General features: G+C 46.5%; 1 protein-coding gene across 8 annotated transcripts; it reads right to left on the reverse strand.

Annotated features, from left to right (window-relative positions):
* Positions 1-1,035: 1,035 nt before the first annotated feature.
* On the reverse strand, positions 1,036-11,411 carry PIP5KL1 (phosphatidylinositol-4-phosphate 5-kinase like 1). 8 transcript variants are annotated; one of them, XM_061603939.1, is made up of 5 exons: positions 11,335-11,411; positions 9,406-9,461; positions 6,354-6,466; positions 3,836-3,995; positions 1,036-2,012 (listed from the first exon to the last, which is right to left on the reverse strand). In XM_061603939.1, exons 2-5 carry the CDS (start codon positions 9,444-9,446, stop codon positions 1,436-1,438), a joined length of 891 nt encoding a protein of 296 aa, XP_061459923.1. In that variant the 5' UTR covers positions 9,447-9,461; positions 11,335-11,411; the 3' UTR covers positions 1,036-1,435. The 8 variants fall into 8 exon arrangements, with proteins under 8 accessions (XP_061459923.1, XP_061459919.1, XP_061459922.1 ...); XM_061603935.1 differs by lacking the exon at positions 11,335-11,411 and adding an exon at positions 10,773-10,918; XM_061603938.1 differs by lacking the exon at positions 11,335-11,411 and adding an exon at positions 10,644-10,715.
* Between the last annotated feature and the right edge of the window lie 13,199 nt (positions 11,412-24,610).

A 24,610-nucleotide genomic window follows, 5' to 3' on the forward strand; every position in this document is an offset into this window, starting at 1 on the left:
CCTGCCTGGATCCCTAGAAAGCCTCTGCCAGTCAGTGTGGGCAGAACTGAGCTAGATGGACCAAAGATCTGATTCAGTCAAAGGCAGCTCTCCTACGGTTTCCTTTAAGCCAGTTCTTTATTCAGAACTATGAGGACCTTACTTTCCTTGTTAGGTGAAGGGCCGCAGCTCAGTGGCAAAGCATCTGAGTTTGCAAAAAGATCACAGGTGCAGTCCTTGGCAACTCCAGGTAGGGCTGGGAATGCCACTGCCAGCTGGTGTAGACAATATTGAGCTACATGAACTGTTGGTCCAAGGCGGCCTCCTATGTTCCTCAGCCAGTGGGGCAGGATGATTCTGTATTAGACCGGGATAATGCTATTTAAAAAGAAAATTAAAGCATTTCTATGGAGTGTCTTCCGTGTTTAACAAGAAGATTTAGGTTGCAAGCACACTAGTTGCCTACAGCAAAGCATTCCCATTGGCCACACCTGGAGGGGGAATGGGTTGATCTGCCAATCAGTTGAAAAATCTGTTTGAAGCCGAATTTTTTAAAAAATGCAACTGAGTTGCTCCCACCAGGTTTTATAATAAAAAGGGGTGGGGTTCGATTAGCATCGTGTGCCCGTTTTCAGATAAGAGAGGTGGAGATGCACTGGAACTGGCAGAACAGGGAGTGCGTGTCTACCCTAGAGCTCCTCCCTTTTTCACAATCAATGGGTTGTTGCCACTGCACGCTGGGGCAGTGGCAGCTGGTGGCTCTATGTCAGTGGGGCAGTGGAATCCGCTCCAGGTTTTAGGCCAAACTTCCAAGGAACTAAGATGCGGAAACATATTCCCACATTAGGCTCAGCACCTTGGACAGCCCCTTGAAAGGTTGGACTAAAACCCAGAGCAGATTCCACTGCCCCACTGACAGGGAGCCACCAGCGGCCACTGCGTCTGGGGTCCCTTTGATGTCTTCCCTGATCATTAACTCCCTCTGGCCTCATTAACACCTCTACAGAACTATGCCAAAGAACGAGATGGAATCCGGCAACACACACTCACACTCTTGTCAATTTCTGTATTATCATCACAGCACTGCTGATTACAACGTCCAGGATTCAGATTTAAATCCCAGTTTTTGCAGAGAAGTCTCAGCTTCACCACAGCCTGCCCCCTCAAAAAAAACACAACCCATACACACCACACCTGCAGAAAGTCTGGTCTCTCCTGGCCCAACTGACATAGCCCAGCTGCCAGGATGCAGGGGAATTTCACTTCCTGGCAAATCCTACCCTCTGGGGGCCACAAAGTTGCCACAGCAACTGCCAATGCCCCGGAGGAGTCACTTGGTATACAGTTTGTTGTTCTGTTGTTGTTTTCTCCACAAGTCTATACAGGGGACGAGACTTTGGGGAAAGACCCGAGGGTGTTTCCTTCGGCACCCACAACCATTCCCCATCGGCTGCATTCATGTGGTATGGTCTTGTACCCACTTACAAAGCCTCCTGGCGTAACAGGCAGGGCCAACTGTGGAGAAATTTTGGCCCGGGTACCGAATGCCCTTCCAGAAATGCTCCAGCTTCTTGCGGAAGCTATAGACTGTGAAGAGGTCGACGATGCCGACAAAGTAGCGGTTATCGGGCCCGTCGATCACATGCAAGGCGTTCCGCGAGTGAGGAAGGAAGCGCCTGTTCTGGGCCAGGTGCAAAAGCGACTCTGCCAGGGTGGTGAGGGTGGAGGACTGCCCGCTGTCCTCTGTGACGGTAGTGGAAGGCGGGGTCGTTTGTTCGAAGCTGGTCCCCTGCAACAGGTACGGGGCCAGGACATCCCGAAGGAAGGTCTCGCTTCTCGCGGAACGCTCCGGGTCCTTCTCTAGGTTGCCTTTTTTTTCCAAGTACAACGTCAGGACGTTCTGGACAGTGTACCTGCTTTCTCGAGACAGCTTGTAAAACTGGTCCCCGCTGGAGGAGTGGCTCAAAGACCGAGGATTCAAATCTTCACGTCTGGGGTGCCCTCTCTGAAGGTCACTCTCGCAGTTGTCCGTCCTGTCGGAAGAACATCAGTACATAAGGAGAGCCCTGACGCCGGCTTAGGCCAGTGGCCCATCTAGTCCAGCATCCTGGGCTTATAGTAGCCAACCAGATGCCTCAATGGGAAGGCCAGGACCTGAGTGCAACAGCCCTCTCCCCGTTTGTGATTCCCAGCAATTGACGGCCTCTGACAGTGGAGGGAGAACACTGGCAGCCTTCTCCTGCATGCAGAAGGAAGGAAAGTTTTTTAAAACCCCATAAGGCGGAGTTCTTTCCAGAGGGGGTGCCTTAAACTAGAGCTCCTAGCAGTCAGGTAATGGCCCCTTACCTCTTGCCCCAGCTCTGCTCATCCCACTGCCAAAGAGTCAGACTAAGAGCCAAATGAGATGCAGGGTGAACTTCCGTATCACACGCATCATCTGCTTTTTAAAGAAAACCATATAGCAGCCGTGCATACAGAGCGTAGCAGCGTTAACTACCAGGATGCATCAGGCAGGTAGAGAGAGTCTAATCCTTTCACCCCTGCACCATTCCCAATCAAAATCCTACCTTTGTCCTATTTCCCCCCCTCCCCATGGCACCAAAAGGAGCTTTCCTCCCAATACAAACAGCAACTTCAAAGGAGCGTCTCACCAAAAATACTCTGGGCCAGAGTCAGAGGAGGAAAGGGTTAAACTTCCCCCTCCTTACCTGCTGCAATCCCAAGTTAGCCATTGATTTTTAATAGGTCTACTTTCTGTAGGACTAACATTAGATACAGCTCTTGGTTTCCAGACCTCTCACCATCCTGTTCACTCTTAGAATCACAGAAAAGTAGACTTGGAAGGGGCCTATAAGGCCATCCAGTCCAACCCCCTACTCAATGCAGGAATTCAACTTAAAGCATCCTTGAAAGGTGGCTGTCCAGCTGCCTCTTGAATGCCTCCAGTGTTGGAGAGTCCACCACCTCCCTCGGTCATTAGTTCCATTGTCGTACCACTCTAACAGTTATGAAGGTTTTCCTAATTTTTACTAGAAATCTGGCTTCCTGTAACTTGAACCCAATATTCCATGTCCTGCACTCTGGGATGATCTGGAAGAGATCTTAAGCCTCCTCTGTGTGACAACCTTTCAAGTACTTGTACAGTGCTATCATATCTCCCCTCAATATTCTCTTCTCAAGGCTCAACATGCCCACTTCTTTCAGTCTCTGCTCACAGGGATTTGTTTTCAGTCCCCTGATAATCCTCAGTGCCCTCCTCTGAACCTGTTCTAGTTTGTCTGCATCCTTTTTAAAGTTTGGTATCAAGAACTGGATGCAGTACTCAAGATGACGCCTAACCTGTGTTGAATAGAGGGGAACCAATACTTCAAGCGATTTGGAAACTATCCTTCTGTTAATGCAGCCTAAAATAGCATTTGCCTTTTTTGCAGCCACATCACACTGTTGGCTCATATTCAGCTTGTGATCAACAATAATCCCAAGATCCTACTTGCATGTAGTATTGCTGACCCATGTATCCCCCATCTTATAACTGTGCAGTTGGTTTCTTTTTCCTAGGTGTAGACCTTGGCACTTATATCCTTGTTAAATTTCATTCTGTTGTCTTCAGCCCAATGCTCCAGCCTATCAAGATCCCTTTGAATTTTAGTTCTGTCTTCCAGGGTATTAGAATCCTTCCCTTCTCTGTACATGAACCAGACTCTGCTATCTGTAGAGCCCACATCCCCGAAACTTGGAGGGGGGACACAAAACCAGTTGTCTGCCTTTCTATAGGACACCTTCCGCAGTACCCCATCGGCTAGACCTCGATGCTTCCCTGCCAAAAGCCCCCAAACATCCCTGCTGAAAGGCTCACATTGTCCTGGCAATTATGTTGGTAAGTGCATGGCTCAGGATCTGCTCATCCTCATGAAGGGGCTGCACGCCCACCAGGAGGCTGTAGTCTATCACGCCCAAGTCCTTCAGGAACTGTGTGTCTAGCTCCATTTGGTTCACCATCCAGGTACGCTGTTGACCTAGGTGGACAATAAATGACATTTAGCAGAGAAGGACATCCATCAGGGGAGACGAAGTTACAAGAAGAATATGAAGCTGCCTTATTCTGAGACAGACTATTGGTCCATCTAGCTCAATACTGTCTACACTGACTGGCAGTGGCTCTCCAGGATTTCAGGCAGGGGTCTCTCCTAGCATCTATGGAGATGCTGTGGATTGAACCTGGGGCCTTCTGCATGCAAAACAGATACTCTACCACTGAGCTACAACTCTTCCCCATTCCTGCACTAAGCAGAAGGTGCACTGAGCAAAAGATTCCTGCACTGAGCAGAAGGTGGACTAGTAGACCTCCAAGATCCCTCCAAACTCTATCATTGCCCTCCTCTGCAACCATACAGCCCAGTGTCCACTTCTGCCAGTTCAATAAGGTTTCCGCACTGGAGCTTGGAGCTATGAGGGAGATGTTGCTTCAGCAGTGAAGCAGCTCAGGCTGAGTTTATATACAGAAACTAGAGGCTCCACCCCTTCCTGGCTCTCTGTTAGGCTCTTACCTGGGCAGGTGCTTAGGCAAACTTTCCCTTTTTCACAAGAAGCCTCACTTGTAGCTAGGGTGGAAAAATTCAATCCAGTTCGCGATTAAAGGCAAACTTACCTAATTTGCACTTTCCGAAACAATATATGAACTGAAACACAACTATCCTTTGAAATTCACACTTCTCCGAATTTTGCAAGGCAGTTCTCCAGCCAATTAAAGAGTACAAAAATGCATATACAGTACTGGAGTAAGTGTGCATAGAAATGCAGTGAAAATAACACACAAACAATAATACACAAAAATGTGTATGTTAGGCAAAATTGCATACAAAAATCATACTAAAATGCTGATGCATTTTCATCAGGACATAAAAAAAATTGCAAACTGATGCAAAACTAAACTCAAGAGTGGGAAAATAGTGCCAAAATGGTCAGATACATCCACCCCTCTTTGTAGGTAGCTGGGGCACTTTGTCAGCTGCCTCCTCTGCTCCTGTGGGTGACGAGGGGGTCCAAGAGCCAGCCAGAAGCCCAAGTAACCAGCGTGAAGACCTCTGGTCTTGGGGCGGGAAGGTCAAGATCCAACGGCATCCAACGGGTTATGAGCGGTGCAAGGATCTACAGCGGTTCCTGTTCCCCCTGCTCTTCCTTAAAGGTTCCAAGTCTTGGCAGGGCTGGACCTTGATACCCAGGCACAGGTTGACCTCCCTAATGAAGAGCTAGACCGATGCTGTGCCGTTAACACAGGAATGGAGAGCCTGTGCCCCCCCCAATGGTGCTGGACTCCAACTCCCAACATCCTTGATCACTGGCCATGATGGGAGCTGAGAGTCTAACAGCGTCTGGAGGGCCACTTGTTAGCCACCCCCTGCGGTGGACGAATCTCTCAGGCATTGTCCAGCTATGTGTTTCTGACTCTCTTGTACGGTATAATGCCGCTGCGGAATGACTCCCAGGACACTCTGTATTCCACTGCAAAAAGAGGTGGAAGGATCTGTCAGTTTAAGTTCTCTCAGCGACTCATTTTTCCAGTTTTAAATTCAGTTCTCCATATTTCTATAGCAATTTTAAATCCCCATGAAAATTCTCCAGCATCTTAGTTGCAAATGTCTCCTAATAAACACATTTTTGTATGCAGTCTTAACTAATGTACAATGTCTGCAAGAAATTACTCCTAATGTAATGCGTTCTTGCATGTTCTTTTCACTCATATATTATTTTATATTATTATTATTAAATTATATAGTATGTTATTTTCACTCATAGATTCATTTTTATGCGTAATTCCCCTGATATACGCATTTTTGTTACCACTGTTTGGTTGGGAAACTGGATCGCAAAATTTGGAGAACTGCATTTTGAGGATGGCCGTGTTTCAGTTTTCGTATCGTTTCAGAAAATATGAATTTGATCAATTCAGCTTTAAATACAGACTGAATTGAATTTCTTCCCCAACCTTCCTTGCAACACCCAATGCAACTTGCAGCCCACCACTAATGCACTCTTATTGCGTCAATGACACGGTGCAGAAGAGACCTGCAAAAACAAACCATCAAAAAGCCGGTCTGGAGGGTGAGGACTGTCATTTCTGAATTTCTGTTTTTACCTGTTCCTGCTTTTATCATGCTGTTCCTCTGGTTTTATGTAATTTCTATATACTGCCGCTTAGGGTTTTTTGAAAAACGTTAAGTGGTCTAGAAATGCTTTTAAATAAATAAATAATGAATAAATGAGTCAATGTCCAAGGCCTGGGCCCCAATTAGCATGAAGAGTGACCTTTCCTGAGATGGGCCGGAAAGTCATTCCTCTCCTTCCCACCCTGCAGGATGGGAGGGAGGACCTACCAAGGCAAATGGTCTTTTCTCCAAAGTTTAGGTCCTTAAATACCACAATGATTTCGCTGCCTTTAGGGGCCGGGTCTGACCAGCGGCCAACTTCACACCCTTTAATATCATACCTATAAGTGGAAACAAAGGGCAGATGAATGCCAGAGAATTTTACTGTTTTCTTTATTTCTTACATTTATAGCCCTCCTTCCTTTCATCAAGGAACCCAAGGTGGCATACACGTGATTTCCAGGCGGTCTCCCATCCAGGCATTGATCAGACCCAGACCTGCTTAGCGTCAGCAAGATGGTGGCCTCACGTGCCTTCATACCATACCCTGCCATTCACACCCCACCTGCCCTCCTAGGAGCCCTAGGGGATTCCCACAACAACATCCCTGTGAGGTAGGTTAGTCATGAGAAATGGTGACTGGCCCAAGACCACCCCAGTGAGCTTCACGGCGGAATGGGGATTTGAACCTGGGCCTCTTGGGTCATATAACCCAACACATCAACCACTACACCAAAGTGGCTTCTTAGCGCACTTTCGTTCTTTCAGCAATCTCCCTCCCTCTACAGAAACAGACCAGAAAACAAAGAAAGCTCAATTAGAAGATGTGGTAATAGCAGACAAGCTCCCGTTGCTACTGCTACTCATCTGCGCTGCAGGAGAGTGTTGGGCACCTTCCAGGGTGTGTGTTTATACAGCCACAAGAGTGCCTGCATACTATAGTCAGCATGGATTTTTCACATTCCGGAAGGTTAAATTGAAAATACCCCCCATGTCATTCTAATGCTTCCCATAAGCTCATTTCAAAACAAAACCTTACAAAATTTATAGTCCTGAATTCAGAAACACTTGCTTAACAGCCCTCTAAATTTGCATGGCGATACACAAAACAGTCAAGGAGACTCGAGAGTTCAAAGTGTAAAAAGAGAGAGAGAAAAGCCAGACCGTTTTGGGACTTTTTTCTGTCAGAGTTCTCATAATCGGTTGAAATTAATTAAATATCAGCTATGTTCACAGAGTACCTGTAATCCTATTACTGACCTTGCCCCATACTCTGACCTTCATCATCTTCATCTTAAAAGTTAAAAAAATGCCTGGCTGATTTTTAATTAATTTAAGAAATTTAGCAGTGAACTAAATGATAACATCGGGCATGCTCAGTAAGAACCAACCGTCCATGACTCACAGCTGCTGGGCTTGCCTAATCAGGGGGCAACACCCACACCAGACCTTTATTTCACTTGAGACAGTCACGGCTTCCCACAAAGAATCCTAGGAAGTGTAGTTTGTGAAGGGTGCTGAGAGGAGACTCCTATTCCCCTGACAGAGCTCCAGTGGCCAGAGTGGTTTAACAATCAGCCACTCTGATTGAAGCTCTGTCAGGGGAACAGGGCCTCTCCTAGCAACTCACAGCATCCTTCACTAACTACACTTCCCAGGATTCTTTGGGAAAAGCCATGACTGTCTAAAGTGACATAAAGGTCTGGTGTGGATGTGGCCAGGGACAGCTTTGGTTTCAATTTGGGTGGAAGGCTACATGTGCCTGCTGTAGAATAAAAAGGTGGGGAAAACACTGAAAAATGATACTATTCACAGTGTTTTCTTTTTGGAAAGGAAAAGGGCTTCCCCTCTGCCCAGCATCATCCAATCTCCTCCCCTTCCAGTCCCCTCCCCCTCCCTCCCTCCTCTTCCCCTCCCGTTCCTGCCCCTCCCCCAGGTTAGTTTCACCTATCCTAAGCATGATTGCACAGGAGTAAATCCCCAATGGACTCAAAAAGCATACAGAGGATCAAACCTGCCCTCCCCTCCTCCTCCCCCCTCCTATCCCCTTCCTCTTGCCCCTTCCCTTCCCTTTCCTTATCTAATTTATTTATTATTTGATTTACATCCCGCCCTTCCTTCCAGCAGGAGCCCAGAACCCCTCCCTTCCCTTCCCCCATTCCCTTCCAATCCCCTCCTTCCCCTCCTCCTCCTCCCCCATGGTCAGTTTTACCTATCCTAGGACTACAAGCTGGGGGACCAAGGTTCAAATCCCCACACAGCCATGAAACTCACTGGGTGACCTTGGGCCAGTCACTGCCTCTCAGTCTCAGAGGAAGGCAATGGTAAACCACCTCTGAATACCGCTTACCATGAAAACCCTATTCATAGGGTTGCTGTAAGTCGGGATTGACTTGAAGGCAGTCCATTTTCATTTTCAAGCATGATTGCACAGGAGTAAATCCCACTGAACTCAATAAGCATGCAAATGATCAAACCTGCCCTTCCCTCCTCCTCCCTTCCACCACCTCCCATTTGTCCCTCCCCTCCCCCTTCCAATCCCCTCCTTCCCCCTCCCCTCCCCTCCCCCTCCAATCCTCTCCTTCCCCCTCCCAATTGTTACTAAATAAAATAAAATTGTTACCAAATTCTTCCAAGCTACACAGGAAATTCTTCCAAGCTACAGAGGAAGTGGATTGGACTGTGAAAGACCAACCCAAATTGGGTTTGCATTTTGACAAATTTGTAGGGCAGTATAGTATCTCAGAGAGGAGGTCAGGTCTCCTGCTCCCCTGGTGCATTCACTATAGCTGCCCAATTTCCCTGCTTTTTGAAGTTTGATAGAAATATCTGTTGGCTATAGGTATGTTCTTAAAACGCAAGGGTTTTTTTTGCCTATTAGTGAATTAGACATAGGTCTTGCTGAGGCAGTCTATCTGTGTCTAAGCTGTGCCAGTTAAAACTTGCTAGAAAGATTGCATATCCTCCCGTAACAAAAACAAAAAAATCCCTCAAAATTGAAACCTAGCATGTCAGGGAGAAGGGTTCTAAGCCTTTCTCCAAAGAGTGCAGTAAGCAGAAAGCATTTCATATGGAAGAAGGCATTCTCCCACAGCAGAATCCTGTGCATGTTTCCCCAGAAGTAAATCCCACTCTGTTCAATGGGGTTTACTCCCATGTAACTGTGCAGCAGAGAGGATTCTAGCCTCAGAAGGGTAGGGCCTCCTCTTCAGTCAACTCAGATCCACCGTCCCTTAGCTCAGAAGGGTGATGATCCTTTCAAACCAAGCACAGAACTCACCGCTCAACAATCCTCTCGTGAGGGTAAAAGACACTCTGCATGATGATGAAGTATCTCTGGAGATGCAAAGAGAAAACAGCAGCAGGTCAGTCCGGCGACAGAACAGTTCAAACATGCAGCCCTTCTTAGGACGCTTAATGCTGAGATAGAAATAGGGTTGCCAGGTTCAGGGCCTGAGACTGATCCTGTATCTTTAGGAGAAGAGAAAGTCAGCCAAGTGCAGGCGTTCTTGCAACCCTGTAATGGGAAAAAGCAAAAGGTGGAATTCTTTCTTCCCCCTACACAACTTTGAAAGATACAGAAGACCTCTTGGTTGCCAGGTCCAGCCTCCAAGAGGTCTTCTGTATCTTTCAAAGTTGTGCAGAGGGAAGGGACAATTCCACCTTGTGGATTTTCCCATTACAGGGTTGCAAGAACACCTGCACTTGGCTGACTTTCTCTTCTCCTAAAGATACAGGATCAGTCTCAGGCCAGGAACCTGGCAACCCTAGACAGAAAGGAAAGTGAAAAGGCCTTCCTCCTGGACCGGGGAAGGAAAGTACCCATAAATACTACTTAATACTCTGAAGTACTTCTAAATAGCACATAATACTACGAAGCATCGTTTCTATTTTTAAATAAAGCACCTAAGCAGATATCTGCAGGCCATATCAGTCTCTCCGCACCCTGCAAAAAAACCCTGTGAGTCTCCAAAGAGCCCACAACAAATCTGTCATTTTTAATGGATTTTTTAAAAAAAAGTTTTGTAATTTTTTAAAAATATTAACCACTTCCTTAGGTCCCCAGCTGTGATGCCATGATGCCAAAAGGTTTGTGTGCCCCCCCAAGCCTCCTCACAAATTTGTCTATTAAAAAAATGTTGTTTTTTAAATTTTTAATTTTTTTTAACTGACTGCTGTTGTAGATTCCTTGGTGTGACACTGTGATGTCAAAAGGCTTTTTTGGCTTCCCAAGGCCCCTCAAAATCTGGTCATTTAAAATATATATTTGTAAAAATCTTTGTTCTGCACCTGGAAAACTCCAGATACTATTAAACACACACACACACGCATCAGAGCAGACAGACCCTGCAAGAATAAAGGATGGTGAGGGAAAGAAAAAAACAAGCAGACCCAGGCACCAATTCTTCCCAAGTTAAATAAAAAACATCATAACGTTTAAAAACAATAATTAAGGCCCTGGAAGAGATGGAGGGACAATCATATAAATGTCTGCTCTCTGGGCCTTATAGATCTTACTGCTGTGGCAATTATCTCTCACTCCCTCTAACAGCAAACTCAAGTGCTTGAGTGCCGACAGGATTGTTGCTAAAAGAACTGAGAAATAAGCCCTGCAGAGATCCTCTTTGTCCAGCATCCTGTTCTCACAGTGGCCAACCAGATGCCGAAATGGGAAGCCTGCAAGCAGAACCGGGGCACAACAGCAGCTCTCCCTCCTGCGGTTTCCAGCAACTGGCATTCCAAAGCATACTGTCTTTGACTGTGGCGGCGAAACACAGCCATTGTGGGTAGTAGCCATTGATAGCCATTTCCTCCATGAATTGTCTAATCCTCTTTTAAAGCCATACAAGCAGGTGGCCATCAGGAGTGAATGCATGCATAGAGGAACCAGCAAGGTACAGAAGAAGGAAAAAAGAGATCAAACCTTCTCCCCCCCCCCCACACACGCAAACATGCTGATGAGGACTAGATGTGCTGCGTCACAACCACAGAATGTTGAATGCTGGTTGGAAAAGAAAAATGGAAAAGCGACAGGTGTGGAGAATAAATTGTCCTGCTTGAGTCTCTAACAAGCTTCTTGTGTCCTGGAGGATGGCAAGTCTGGAATACCAATGGAAGCATTCCTGTTGGGAGTTATGAAGCGCTGCAAGATTTTGCTGCAGCTACCACTGGTTAACTACTACAAGCAACAACTCACAGAAAACCTTACCTTCTTTTCCCGGGGGACAACAATACTGTGAACACCTATTGGAAAGAAGGAAGAGGAACACAACTGAGGGCCACAGGATTTGGCCTGGTTGTCCAAGATGGACGATTGTTGCTGACTTTTAAGGCTTGTTTCCATTCAAGTGCTACACCGCAGGCCTGCCCAGCCAGGGGTGGAGCTACATCCTTACCCAGGAACTTGACAAGGATGGAGTGGGGGTATCTCTCCATGTACTCAAGGTACTTGGGCAGGTTTGAGAGGAGGAAATGGATCTCTTGCTTGCTCTGGGTCTTCAGGAAGAAGCGCTTGTCATTGCTGTTGGCAGGGAAAAGGCAGGCAGTCACCACACACGGAATGAAGTAATTTATTTATTTGTTCTTTACATTTATATGCCGCTTTTCCTTATAAATATGCTCAAAGCAGCTAACCACAGAACAAAGATGCTAATTGATACATCATTACAATAACAATCAAATAGTAAATCATTTCTATCATGGGCTCCTGCTGGGAGGAAGGGCGGGATATAAATCAAATAATAAATAAATAAATTTCAAAACATTTAAAACAACAATCCAACCAACAACTCCGTTTGAGTACATTATATTTTAAGGTCATCACAACACAACCAATCAATCATATCAATTAAAACATAGCAACATATCACTCTGGAGAGCCAGTGTATAGATGTAGTGGTTAGCCTTTCGCAATCAGTGTGCCTCCAGATGTTGTTGGACCACAATTCCCATCTTTCCTGACCATTGGCAATGCTGGCTGAGGCTGATGGGAGTTGTGGTCCAACAACATCTGGAGGCACACTGGTTGAGAAAGGCTGGTTAGAGTATTGGATTAAGAAATAGAAGACCATGGTTCAAATCCCTGCTTGGGCATGAAGCTCACTGGGTAACCTTGAGCCAGTCACTGTCTCTCAGCCTAAACTATCTCACAGGGTTGTTGTGAGGAGGCGGGAACCACATTTGTATGCCGTCTTGAACTTCTTCAAGGAAAGGGGGGATAAAAACAACAACCAACAACAATAATAATAGAGTAGACCTACTGAACCTAAGTTGATCAAGTTCCTGGGCAAGGTCTTGGAGCGGGTGGTTGCTAACCAGCTCCAGACACTTTTGGATGAAACCGATTATCTAGATTCATTTCAATCCGGTTTCAGGCCCGGTTTTGGTACTGAGACAGCCTTGGTCACCCTGTACGATGACCTCTGTTGGGAGAGGGACGGTGGGGAGTGTAACCCTGTTGATTCTCCTTGATCTCTCAGCTGCTTTTGATACCATCGACCATGGTATCCTTCTGGAGCGACTTATGGAGTTGGGAGTTGGAGGTACTGCCTGGCAGTGGCTCCGCTCCTACTTGGTAGGTCGGCTCCAGAAGGTAGTGCTTGGGGAACATTGCTCGATACCCTGGGTTCTCCAGTATGGGGTCCCGCAGAGGTCAGTTCTGTCCCCCATGCTCTTTAACATCTACATGAAGCCGCTGGGGGTGGTCATCAGGAGTTTTGGAGTGCGTAGCCATCAGTATGCTGATGACACGCAGCTCTACTTCTCCTTTTCATCTTCTTCAGGTGAGGCTGTCAATGTACTGAACCGTTGCCTGGCCGCAATAATGGACTGGATGAGAGCTAATAAATTGAAACTCAATCCAGACAAGACTGAGATGCTGTTAGTGAGCGGTTTCTCTGATCAGATGGTGGATACTCAACCTGTTCTGGACAGGGTTACACTCCCCCTGAAGGAGCAGGTTCGTAGTCTGGGAGTTCTTTTAGATCCTTCATTGTCACTTGAGGCCCAGGTAGCCTCGGTGGCACGAAGTGCATTCTACCAACTTCGGTTGGTAGCCCAGCTACGTCCCTATCTGAGCAGCGACGACCTCGCCTCAGTTATCCATGCTCTGGTAACCTCAAGACTGGACTACTGCAATGCACTTTACGTGGGGCTACCTTTGAAGATGGTTCGGAAACTGCAGCTCGTGCAAAACGCTGCGGCCCGATTGTTGACTAGGACTCAACGATATGAACATATAACACCTGTTCTGGCCCGTTTGCACTGGCTGCCTATATGTTTCCGGGCCAGATTCAAAGTGTTGGTTTTGACCTATAAAGCCTTACACGGTACGGGTCTGCAATACCTGATGGAACACCTCTCCCAATATGAATCTACCCGTACACTGCGTGCAACATCGAAGGCCCTCCTCCGGGTACCGACTCATAGAGAGGCTCAGAGGATGACGACAAGATCTAGGGCCTTCTCAGTGGTGGCCCCCGAACTATGGAATAGTCTGCCTGACGAGGTGCGCCTGGCGCCAACAGTGCTTTCTTTTCAGCGCCAGGTTAAAACTTACCTCTTTTCCCAGGCATTTTAATACATTTTAATATATTTTAGTATATTTATAACACTCTGGTATACTAAATTAATTGTGTAATATGTTTTAGCTTTTGGGTATTTCTGTTATGTGTGCGGTAGTTATTATGTGATTTTATCATATTGTATTTTATATTCATGTTGTTCACCGCCCAGAGAGCCGTTGGCTGTGGGCGGTATAGAAACTGAATAAAATAAATAAATAATAAAATTAATTAATTAATTAATTAATGTCACTCTGGATGACATTAACGTTGAATACTACCCATGGTGTATAAAATTGTTTATCAGCTTTGGCTGGTAAGATAGCTGCGGCCGTTTCTGGACCAGGATAGCCTGACCACTGTTGTCCACACCCTGGTAACCTCCAGGCTGGATTACTGTAATGCGCTCTATGTGGGGCTGCCCTTAAGGTTGGTCCGGAAGCTGCAGCTGGTGCAAAATGCGGTAGTGAGACTGCTCACTGGGGCAAGGTATTCCCAACATGTCACCCTGCTACTGAAAGAATTGCTCTGGCTGCCCATTTGGTACCGGGCCAAGTTCAAGGTTCTAGTCTTGGTGTATAAAGCCCTATACAGCTTGGGACCAGAATATCTGAAAGACCGTCTTATATATACCCAGCCAATCATTGCGCTCTGCAGGTGAGGGTCTCCTGCAGATACCATCTTATCAGGAGGTCCATTCTGCACAACATAGGAAATGGACCTTTAGTGTGGCAGCACATACCCTGTGGAACTCCCTACCCTTAAATATTAGGCAGGCGCCATCTCTGTTATCTTCTCAGCGCCTTTTGAAGACTTTCCTCTTTCAACAAGCCTTTTAAGTTGAGACCTATCCCAGTCTGCATCTGTGTTGGAATTGCTTTTAATATGTTTTTAAACCTTTTTTAAAAAAAACAATATGTTTTTTAACCTTTTTTTTTAAGATGTCTTCAAAGCTTTTTTAAAAAAATGTTTTTAAAGTTGTTTTGTTTTAAAGTATTTTAAGGTCTGTTTTTATTATGTGTTTAGTGCTTTTGTTTGCCGCCCTGGGCTCCTGCTGGGAGGAAGGGCGGGATGTAAATCAAATAATAAATAAATATACAAATATAGGCTAAATGATGAAAGTATACACAGTTCATAGCAGCTTAATTATGTATTATAAAATACATAGCAATTAATAAATCTATACCATGCACAAAAATTTAAAGGCTTAAAGTGCACACATTTCATAGCAGCTTGATCACCTCTTCACCAATCCCCACAGGAAGCCACTCTGCTGTCAACAAAAAGATGGCTATTGAATTTACTTACTGTTTATTTATTATGCCATTTATATCCCACCTTTCCTCCAAGGAGCTCAAAGTAACGTACATGGTGCTTCTCCCTCTCTATTAGATCGTCACAACAACCCTATGAGGTAGGTTAGGCTGAGAGGCAGTGACTGGCCCATGGTCACCCAGTGAGCTTCATGGCTGAGTGGGGATTTGACCCTTGGTCTCCCAGGTCCCAATCCAACATTCTGACCAATTCTCTACACTGGGCCCGAGGCCTTGGCTCTGTTGGAGCACCTACCTTCACACACACCTGTGCAGAAATGAGCTGTTTATAGTATTGGTTTTCAGTGCTGAGTAGGTAATTGTGTAGGTATCCCACAGTGGTACAGTTCTGAGGCCAGCACTCCCCCCAAAACTGATGGCAATTATAGAGGTTTCCTGCCCTAAACTCCTAACCCTAAAACTCTAAACTGATTGATTATTTGATTTATATCCCGCCCTTCCTCCCAGCAGGAGCCCAGGGTGGCAAACAGAAGCACTAAAAACACTTTAAAATATCATAAAGACCTTAAAATACTTTAAAAACAACAACTTTAAAAACATTTTTTTTAAAAAAAAAAGCTTTAAAAACATGTTAAATAAAAAGGGTTTTAAAATCATATTATTTGGGGGGGGGGAAAGGATTTAAAAAAAACATATTAAAAAGGAATTCCAACACAGACGCAGACTGGGATAGGTCTCAAAAGGTTTGTTGAAAGAGGAAAGTCTTCAATAGGCACCGAAAAGATAACAGAGATGGCGCCTGCCTAATATTTAAGGGGAGGGAATTCCACAGGATAGATGCTGCCACACTAAAGGTCCATTTCCTATGTTGTGCAGAATGGACCTCCTGGTAAGATGGTATCTGCAGGAGGCCCTCACCTGCAGAGCACAGTGATCGACTGTAAGACGGTCTTTCAAGGATCCTGGTCCCAAGCTGTATAGGGCCGTGTACACCAAAACTAGAACCTTGAACTTGGCCCGGTAGCAAATGGGCAGCCAGTGCAATTTTGAATCCAGTCCTGCCCACAGCTAGGAGAATGCTAGGCTAGATGGACCACCAGTCTGGCCCAAAATAAGATTAATTCAGTTTAATTCCCTCCATTTCCAGTGTTCAGGCTGTGAGTGATGATCCTTATGTACCAGCAATGTACAAGGGGGAGGTGTCAATAGGCTTTTGGGAATCTCAAAGTTTGCAGATGCCCCCCCCAAACAAACTTGGAAAGAAAAGCCTAAAAGGGGGGGAAACCCCAGTGAGAAATAGGGGTGGGGGAGAAATTCAATTCAGTTTGCAATTAAAGGCAAATCTATCAAATTTGCAGTTTCTGCAGCTCTATGAGAACCAAACCACAGGCATCCTATGAAATTCCCATTTATCCAAATTTTGCAATGCAGTTCTCTAACCAACCAATTAGAGGAAAGTGTGCATAAAATACATATATTAGTGAAAATAAAATGCAGAAACTCATCATATTAGGGCAGGGGTTCCCAAACTGGGTATCCCAGTGGTTCACAGGTGTCATCCAGGTGGTCTGCAGCATATCAGTAGATTTGTGGCTGAAGATGGGAAGTGACCCACTGTATAGAATATTCATATTAATCTTAATTGTATTTTTAGTTATTCTTTTATTTCCTATATTATATTTCATTCTATTACATATTTTTACTTTGTATGTTACTGTATTACAATTTGAATTCTATTGAATTACAGTTGCTACAACAAGGCAGAAAAATCATTAAATGGTTCTGTCAAGACCCTCGGCAATTTTCAAGTGGCCCATGAGGAAAAAAGTCTGGGAATCGCTGTATTAAAGGAAATTGCTAGCAAAAATACATACATTAGTTAAAATTGCCTACAAAAATGTGTGTTAGGAGAAATTCTCACTAAAGTGCTGATGAGTTTTCATGAGGACTTAAAAAAAATCTCAAAGTGCTTCAGAAAGGTGGAAAACTGAATTTAAGACTGGAAAAATGAGAGGCCATGAGAACGAAAACTGACAAACCCTTCCGTCCCTTATGAGAACTGTATGTGCAATGCTCACTGATTATTGGGGGAGGAGGCAAAACAGGAAGGCAGGGGAGCAAGGAGGAATATTCTGAACAGTGGCATTGCACACTGCCACAGTTTGTTGCAGGTCTTTTCACATTGTGGGTCTGGGGGTACTCTTACGTGAGGAAGAAGTCAGCCATGCTTTTGGAGTTGGTGATGAACTGCAAGTAGGAGCTCCTGGAAGTCAGCGACCGCTCGTAATCGTCATCCACCATGCCAAGAAATTGTCTGAACTGAGCAAAAACAGGAGCCGCATATGTCCGCATCTCAAAGCCCTGCAGGGAAACAGAACTCGCATCGATAGAGTTCAGTAACGAGGCTGAAACAAGGGGCAAGCAAGATGATCGGTGGGCTTGGACACCATCCCTCTGGAGGAAAGGCTTTCAAAATGAGCAAAGTCCCCAGTTCAAATCTCACTTGTGCTTGGGGAAGTATCCCTTGGCCCTTTTACCCATAGGTATGGATGGGGGAGAAATATGATTAGGTTCACATTTAAAGCCGAATTTATCAAATTTGCACTTTCCAAATTTTGCAATGCAATTCTCTGACCAAATAATGTTTACAAAAATTCATAGATTAGGGGAAAGTGTGCATAAAAATGAACATATTAGTGAAAATACCAGGCAAAAATGCATTATAGTCAGATAAATTGCTTGCAAAGCCGTGTACTTTAATTAAAACTGCATACAAAGTAGGAGAAATTCACACTAAAATGCTGAACAGTTTTGATTTGTTTATTTTTTTTACATCACAAATTCCTGCAGAAATGTGAACTGAATTTAACTGAAAAAATAAACTGAGAGAACCATGACTGACAGATCTTTCCATCCCCACCCAAAGCAATTCCTCCTACCTTGTGGCTCTGCTTAAGGACTGCTTTACAGCCAGTCTCCCTCTGGACGTCCTGCAGAGAGAAAGACAGAGTCACAGTCAGAGCGCAGAAAGAACATCCACTCCTGCGCACCCCCTTGACCTCAGAACTCCCACTTCACTGGTGCCATGACTCATTTCCAGCAAACTCCCCGTGCTTGCCTATAATAAAAGACATTCCTTGACTGTACTGCAGTCATTTCACGCATGTGTGTGTGCAGGATTTCACAAGATGTGGGCATACATGGGGCCGGCCAAATAAAGTACTTCCTTGCACAGCAGCTCTTAATTAACTATGGAATTTGTTCCCACAGGATGTACTCATGGCCACCAACTCGGAGAGTTTTAAAAGATTAGACAAATTCATGGAGGATTGGGCTTCCAACGGCTACTCGTCTCGACAGCTATGTCCTATCCCCATGGTTGCAGTATACTTTGAATACCAGTGGCTGGAAACTGCAGTTGGGGAGAGTGCTCTGGCGCTCCGGTCCAGCTTTCGGGCTTCCCATTGGGGCATCTGGTTGGCCACTGTGATGGGCCCCCTTGGGCCTGATCCAGCAGCCAGGCTCTTTTGTGTGCTAAGGAGAAGAAACTGTGACTCGCATGGTGTTAAAGTCAGTTTTCAGCACTGCAGGTTGGTCAGTAGTCAATCCACAAGCCTACAGCAACTGCAACTGGCAGAGTCAACAACTGCAGCATTCCAGTGGGACTCACCTTAAATCAATTATTACCCTGCTTTTCCTCCAGGCAGGTCTCAGCAGAATACATGGTTCCACCACCTCACCAACAACCTGTGAGGTAGGCAAGGCTAAGAGACGGTGACTAAACCAAGGGCCATCTGTGGGTAAGGATCAGAACCCACGTTGTCTGCTGGCCTGCCATGACCATCTAAAGCCATTACCCTCTCTATGTTCTCTGGTATATACAGTATGCTACAATTAAATATGTCAGGGAGCTTAAAGGGGGTCAGGATATGATAAAAAAATGCCCCCACCCCTCCCTTTCCCACAGTTGCGCTGCTAAAGAAAACTTGAGGGGACACCAGGAGTGGGTTTTTTATCTGAAAGGATTGTAGGCTCATTTCTTCTGCTGAAGACAAGTCCGTGGGGTGCGTTGTGCACACTCAGATACGACACCCACCATCCCTGGCCATGCCTGCTGGGGCTGAGAGGAGTTGGAGTTCAACATCTGGAGGGCCAAAGGGCCTCAGCCTCTTCTGGGCAACCTTCTGGGGTCTACATGCCAGGGGTGGTCGGGGCCAGTGGCAAAAGTGGGTGGAGCAACACTCGTAAATTTTACCTGTGTGCAATAGGCTAGTTTCTATGCATACCCCTTTCTATCCTCTCTCTCCCGGCAAGCAAGAGGCATGATTAGAGTTCAAGGACACATCCAGGCCAGGCAAAAATGGGGGGGGCTGAGGAGGAAGAGGTGTAGTTGAGCAGAGTCCCAACGCCCGGGTAGACAGGCATGAGGTTCCGACGCCTGCTTAAGCCTATTGCTTATTTATTGCATAGCGCCATCCAGTTGTACCAGGGATGAGGATCCTACAGCCCTCTCGAGGCGGTTGGATTAGAACTCCCATCATTCTTAACCATTACTAGGTGCACTGGCCCGGGGCTATTGGGAGCTGGGAATCTAATGTCTGGAGGGCCGCAGGTTCCCCATCCATGTATAGCTGCAATTCTGTGTGTGTCATTTCATTTGAACTTTATTGCAGATACCCATAGACCTTTGCAAAATACAGAGCCCACTCTTTATACCTGGCTCTGGATGGTCAAGCTCGGGGTTCAAGGAGAAACCAAACGAAAAGGTCAATTCCTCCCAAACATGAATTCTACCTATCCCTGTCATTGGCAGCTGTTGCCCATTGGGACTGGCAGGGCAGAAGGCAGGGAGCCCAAGAGTAGGTGGAGCCAGAGCCAATCGACCAGCGGAAGCCAACTCATGCTAGTTTTGTCCCCGTCCTCCTCATCCCTGCTGAGTTCTACAAAGGGCAACAGTGAGACTAAAGAGTAGGCAGGCAGGCCGCTCCCTGGACTGGTTGTAAGTAAGAAGGCAGGCAGGCAAGGGATAGGCTGGGGCAGACTGAGGTTAGTGGGGCAGTGCCCTATTTGCCCCAATGCACTGCTCTTCAACCTTGGGTCCCCACATGTTGTCGGACTACAACTGCCATAAGTCCCAGCTAGCTTAGCCAATGGCTAAGGATGATGGGAATTGTAGTCCAGCAACATCTGGGGACCCAAGGTTGAAGAACAGTGCCCTAATGGATGAGCCACCAATGGTCACCAGAAGACTCTCATCTCATAGCCAGTAAGGCAGCAGCAACCATGGATGCTTGACCCTTGCGCACGCACCCTGAAACGATACTCACTGTGGTTGCTGGGTTATTGATCACATCACAGACAGCGGCTTTGAGTCCCTCCTTCATCATGCAAGTGAACTCGTAGAGCTCATGATCCTCGTTGATCTCAAAAAAGCCCAAGAGGTTCCACTGTTGGCGGATTCTCCAGAGGATCCGAAGGAGGAATGAGTTCATCCTCCGGCTTCTCCTTCGTCTTCCTGGGATCTCAGTCTGCAAGGAGAGGAGGCAGAGCAACACAGAGGGTGGAGAGTAAGGAGCGGGAGAAATTTGATTCAGTTCCCATTTAAAGCTGTCTATCAAATTTGCAGTTTCTGAAAAAGTATGAGAATTGAAACACAGCCATCTTTTGAAATTTGCCCTTCCCTGAATTTTGCAATGCAGTTCTCTAACAAAACAGTGTTTACAAAAATGCATATGTTAGGGGAAAGTGTGCATAAAAATGAATATATGATTGAAACTAGCCCATATGGCGAGAAATGGCTTGCAAAAATGTGTACATTAGTCAAAACTGCATACAAAAATAGGTTTATTAGGAGACTTGCACTAAAATGCTGAACAATTTTCATGAGGATTTTTTTAAAAGAAAATACATTTGGAAAATTGCTGTAGAAATGTGGAGAAATTAATTTACAATTGGAAAAATGAGAAATGGAGAGAAAGCAAAACTGTCAGATCTTTCCATCCCTAGTGGGAAGAAACCTAAAGGGTGATATCCAACTAAGGGCTCCTAACATTCAGGGTAATTTATGCTCATGATGGCACTGAGGCGGGTATATGCAATTCTGGTTTCAACACTGTTTGCGCCAGTAAAAAGTTTGGGGCGGACATATTCCCCTATCCACACTATACATATGAAGTATTACACCACTTTAAACAGTCACGGCTTCCTCCAAGAACCCTGAGAACTGTAGTTTGCTAAGGGTGCTAAGAGTTGTTAGGAGGCCCAGTATTCCCCTTCCAGAGTTACAATTCCCACAGAGGTTTAACAATCCATGCCTCTTCCTGAGGAACTCTGGGAACTGTAGAGAAAGAGGGGTCTCCTAACAATGCTCAGCATCCTTCGCAAACTACAACTCCCAGGCTCTTTTTGGAGAAACTGAATGTTTAAAGCGGAATGATACTGCTTTACCTGTAGAGTGCAGATGTGGCCTGAGCCTCTTCTTAGCAGAGCTTAGTTTTAACTTGTATATGTCTTGATACTGGTATAAAACAAAATATTTTTTTAAAAAAGAAGCCTGGAGGGTACCAGGTTGGAAAAGGTGCCATCAGATCAAGATCTTATGCCGATCTACAGTTGCGTGCTTATACCCCCCACCCACCCCAGAACTGAATAACACATGCCATTGCCATGAGGCACAATGCTAGGGGGGGACACAAAGCTTAAATTAACATTTGGGCCACAATTCTAGACCCGCTCACCTGGGAGTAACGTCCCATTGTGGCCAAATGGGACTTTCTTCTGAGTAAACATGCACAGGTGTCTGAGTCTTGAAAAGGCCCTGGATTGGTGTGCCACCATGATGTAAGAAAGTCAGCTCGAAGCATTCCCTTCCGGTCAACCTTCTGAGGGCCACATGCCATCAATGGGCAGAGCCAGAGACAAAAGTGGGCGGAGCAATGCAGGTAAATGCTACCTGTGTAGGTTAGTTTCTACACAGACTCACAGACTCCTCTCTGTCTTTCATCCAGAATAGCAAGAAGGATTCTCAGAGTTCAAGGACACATTCCAGGCAGGCAAAAACACTCAAGGATGGTGCAAAGCAGGCCCAGTGAGGGGCTGCGGCCTGGGAAGCGTTATGAGGGCCAGAGAGAGAGACCTTGAGGGCCACATTTGGCCCCAGGGCCTCAGGTTCCTCACCCATGTATTAAAAGATCGATTTGTGGTTGATTCCCACACACCTTTTAAAAACAACAGGATATGAATATGAATAGCGGTTTGGGGTGGTTGGCGACACGGGGCAGCCTGGCCTTCCGAACCCTCTCAGGAGTGTCAGGATTGTGAGCCGGAGCAGGGGCCATGAAGTTAGGGGAGGGATCGCAAAAGTGGCTGTGGTGGGCGGGAGGGAAAGGTTTCCTACGCACCTGTCGTTTGGAAGCCATGATGAACGGGCAGCAGGATCACTTCTGAGGGAAAGAAGCTGGTGATGACCAGATGGGCTCTGATCTCCTTGGGAACCGTGGAACCACTCAAAGATTCCTTTCCTAGGACGGCAGTTCAGCAGGCAGGTTGCCACCTTCCGGACGGCCCCGTAGGAGTTCTGTTGCAGGAGGATTTGGTCACTACGGGTAGAGGCTGGTCAGTAAGGGAAAGTAGGACCTTGTAGAGAGTCAGGCCACTGGTCCGGCCAGCTCAGTATTGTCTACGCAGACTGGCAGTGGCTTTCCAGTGTTTCAGGCAGGGAGTCTCTCACATCACCGGGAGATGCTGAGACTGAACCTGGGACCTTCTGCGTGCAAAGCAGATGCTCTACCCCTGAAGTACGGCTCTTTTCCGGCAACCTCCGTCCACCCTCAGCCAGCCTCCACCTGCCTGCCTTCTTACTTGCAGCAAGTTCAAGGGGGTGGCCCTGGCTGTCAGCTTCCTCCTCAGTTACATGTTGCCCTTGCAGGACACATCAGGTAGGAGGACGGGGACAAAACTAGCATGAGGTTCTCTGCCTGCCTGGACCATCACCTGCCTGCTGTCCTGCAATTAGTCTGATGCATAGAAAAAGTTTTGGACATCAGCAAACGCGTCTGACACAGCACTTCAGAGCAGGCCTGGGGGACTGGACATCAGCTGGATCCCGGCCCACCAATTGAATCCAGAGACAAAAGGGAAGCTGGAAACAAGTCAGAAACAACCCTCAGCACTTTCCCTGGATGCCTCGCTGACATGAGCTCCTTGCTTCCTTCAGCCCTGCGAAAGGGGGGCTCAGGGAGAGGGAGGGGCGTCACAGAGAGTACTGTGGGCCGTAGTCCACAAAAGCTTTGTTAAGTCTTTAAGGTGCTGCAAGTCTCTTGGGTGCTCTGACACGTTTCATCAACATGACAAAGAAATGGAAACTTTCCGCTGCAGAAAACAGGCTAAGCAATGCGATGGGAAGGAGCTTCAGCTTAGTAGATCCGCTGTGTTGCATGTAGAAGGTCCCTGGTTCCATCCCTGGCATCTCCAGGTGGGTCTGAGAATCTCCCCTATCTGAAATCCTGGAGAGCTGCTGCCAGTTGGTAGGGCTAGATGGGCCAGTGTTCTGGCCGGCAGAGGCAGCTTCCTATGGATTGGCAAGGGGTGGCCTCGCAGAACAGAAGCCACTTCATACCAGGCCACATTATTGGTTCATCTAGCCTAATCTCGTCTACTGAAGCCAACCTAGTGCTCGCCAAAAGGGCCGTAGCCCAAGGGGAAAGTCCGTGGATTGTATCCAATGTTAGTCCTACCCAGAGTAGACCCATTGAAATGACAACGCATTAGCTCAGGGGCAGAGCACCTGCTTTGCATGTAGAAGGTCTCAGGTTCAGCCCCCAGGCACAGTTGAGGAAGACCTGGGGAGCTGCTCTGCCAGCCAGCGTCAACAATACTGAGCTAGGTCTGACTAAGGCATCTCCCTGCTTTGGACGATAACTCCCATCAGCCTCACCCAGCATAGCCATGGGAGTCATGGTCTAAAACATCTGGAGGGCGCCAGGCTGGCAAAGACTAGACTGCTCTGCAGTCCTTTTCGTCTCATTTTTAACTGGTGATGCCAGACACCAAACCTGAGAGCTTCTGGATGTAAAGCACATGCTCTGCCTCCAGTCCATAGTTCCTATTCTGCAAATTGTGGTGTGGTGGTTAGATTGTCGGAGTAGCACTTGGGAGACCAGGCTTCGAATCCCCACTCTGTCATGACGTTCCCTGGGTGACCTTGGGCCAGTCACTGTCTCTCAGCCTAACCTACCTCACAAGGTTGTTGTAAGGGGAGGGAGATTCATGTATGCCACCTTGAGCTGCTTGGAGGAAAGGCGAGATATAAGCATAGCAAGTGTAATGAATAAATTTAGGATGCTTTAATTTGGATTCCTGCATTGAGCAGGGGGTTGGACTCTATGGCCTGATAGGCTCCTTCCAGCTGATTCTGATTCTAGGATCTACTACATCAACTTAGGATGGTAGCTCAGTGGGTGGAACATCTGCCTTGCATGCAGAAGGTCCCAGGTTCAATCCCTGGCATCTCGAGTTAAGAATGTCCCCAGATCAGAAACTCTCTGAGAACTGCTGCCAGTCATTGTAGACATTACTGAACAGGAAGGACTATTGGTCTGACTTTATTTTATGCAGATTCCTGTGTGCCTAAATCTGAGCTGATTAATGA

Source organism: Rhineura floridana, chromosome 20 (assembly GCF_030035675.1).
Source record: "Rhineura floridana isolate rRhiFlo1 chromosome 20, rRhiFlo1.hap2, whole genome shotgun sequence".
Lineage (NCBI taxonomy): Eukaryota > Metazoa > Chordata > Lepidosauria > Squamata > Rhineuridae > Rhineura > Rhineura floridana.

Coding starts and splice junctions, on each gene's coding strand:
- PIP5KL1 (XM_061603935.1), bottom strand. CDS start 10,907: ATGGCTGTGTTTCGCCGCCACAGTCAAAGACAGTATGCTTTGGAATGC. Junction 9,462..10,772: donor TCGGCATCTGGTTGGCCACT/GTGAGAACAGGA, acceptor TTGCATCTCCAG/AGATACTTCATCATCATGCA. Junction 6,467..9,405: donor CACGAGAGGATTGTTGAGCG/GTGAGTTCTGTG, acceptor TTCCACTTATAG/GTATGATATTAAAGGGTGTG.